The 1,821-nt window shown below is 30.0% G+C and overlaps 1 protein-coding gene across 3 annotated transcripts in view; it reads left to right on the plus strand.

Annotated features, from left to right (window-relative positions):
- The window catches only part of LOC111626438 (disintegrin and metalloproteinase domain-containing protein 10-like), an 11,831-nt gene extending 10,821 nt beyond the window's left edge, over window positions 1–1,010 (plus strand). For all 3 annotated transcript variants that reach the window (XM_023369808.1, XM_023369809.1, XM_023369807.1), the window contains 2 exons: window positions 59–617; window positions 689–1,010. In XM_023369808.1, the coding sequence (XP_023225576.1) occupies window positions 59–617; window positions 689–926 (797 nt within the window). In that variant the 3' untranslated portion in view covers window positions 927–1,010. The remainder of the gene's footprint in view (window positions 1–58; window positions 618–688) is intronic.
- Window positions 1,011–1,821: the final 811 nt, after the last annotated feature.

Consider the following 1,821-nt stretch of genomic DNA (forward strand, 5'->3'; position numbering starts at 1 on the left):
ATATATTATATAATATATAGCCTAAGCTTATTAACATTTACCATAAATTTTTGAATAGACGATTGCTTGAAGATAATGCAAAAGTCTGTTTGTGGAAATGGTATTGTGGAAGAAGGGGAGTCTTGTGATTGTAATTTTGACACTGGAGAATGTGAAGAAGTTAAAAATTGCTGCAACATTAAAGGATCTCCATTACAATGTACTCTTCAAAAAGATAAAGAATGTACTCCCGGGGTAGAAGAATGCTGTGATAAATCTTGTCGTATTTCAAACGAAGTAAATAGAACTTGCGTCAGTGGAGAGTCTTGCTTTAAAGCGTTTGGTACATGTGACGAAGATTCACCATTCTGTCCCGGATTACCCGAAAGTGATGGAACACCCTGCTTTGGCACATCTAGAACTTGTCTAAAGGGTAAATGCATAAGTAATATTTGTGAAGATCATAATCTAAAAGTTTGCGAATGTTCATCTCCCGATTGGGAATGCCACATCTGTTGTCAAAGCAGTCCCAAAATCTGTCAAAGTGCTAAAACACTTAACTTTTTTACTTCAAAATACGAATTATATTTGAAAAAGGCGGGATCACCTTGTGATAATAATTACGGAACATGTTCGAGGTAAAGTATTTTATACAAATAAATTGACACTTTAATACATTTTCCTATTAATTTTATAGTTCATTTTATAGTGATGGAATTTGTAAATCAAGAAGAGGTTTCAGTGTTTGGTATTATGTGTCGTTATTACCTTTCGTCATATTGTTTTGTATCGTCATCATATTAATCCCAAGAAGACAGAAGATGCGTACTAGTATAGAAAATCTGACAACTAGGATACAGAAAATAACCAAGAAGAAAGCCAATAAACCGAAGAAGAAGAAAGTTTTTAATTTAAATATAAAGAAAAAGAAATCACCTAAATTATAATAATTTATTGATTTATTGCGATTGGACGACAATTTCTGATCTTAATCATAATTTATTTAAAATAACTGGTTTTATAACTTATTGAAATGCAATACATATTATTGCATTTCAATAATATGTATTGCATACGATATATATTTATAACAAAATATAAATTTTGTTATATTTAAGAACTATAACATATATATTGTCTATATGTTATAGTTCTTAAATTTTATTATAAAAATTTGATCAAAATAAATTAATTTTTATTTTACTGTATTTCAAAATTTGTTTTAATTAACAATTTGAATTTATAACGGTTGTTATAAAAGAAAAAATTATACTTTATAACATAAAATTAATTTATGGTTTACAGGAAATCCTCCTTAGTTCGAAATTCAGGGGACGAAATATTCGCGACTTCGAATTATCCGAGATTTACATATTTCTGTATAATTTGCCAAATGCCACGTAACTGATGTAATTTATTAAACGAATGGAATACGGTTACACAGTACGCTATTTTCGTTAATTAATAATTAATAATAATATAAATAAACCGCGGGTAAATAGCATGTGTCCAGTGAGAACCTCACAGGTTGCCAGACAGGTTTTATAAAAAGTAAAGCAAACTTCTTCAAAATGTAGCCCAGATTATTTTTCTCCCAACAGTAGTAACCTATAGTCCTACAAATATCTCAATATGCTACTCGTAGCCGAATTTTGCAATCACGAAACCCAGCCGTATTTCATGAAATGAGAGAAAAAAGGCGTAATCTATATGTAATGTGACACTCGACACTCGTTATTGTAAAAGCAATATGACTTTGCTTTTACAGTAACACATTTTAAAAACCAGATTACAGTTGTTCTTAGTCTATTGTTCTCTTAAAGCATGGAGGCACTTCGATCT

The sequence above is a fragment of the Centruroides sculpturatus genome, unplaced genomic scaffold (assembly GCF_000671375.1).
Source record: "Centruroides sculpturatus isolate CEXI.00-Female unplaced genomic scaffold, Cexi_2.0 scaffold313, whole genome shotgun sequence".
Classification (NCBI taxonomy): Eukaryota; Metazoa; Arthropoda; class Arachnida; order Scorpiones; family Buthidae; genus Centruroides; species Centruroides sculpturatus.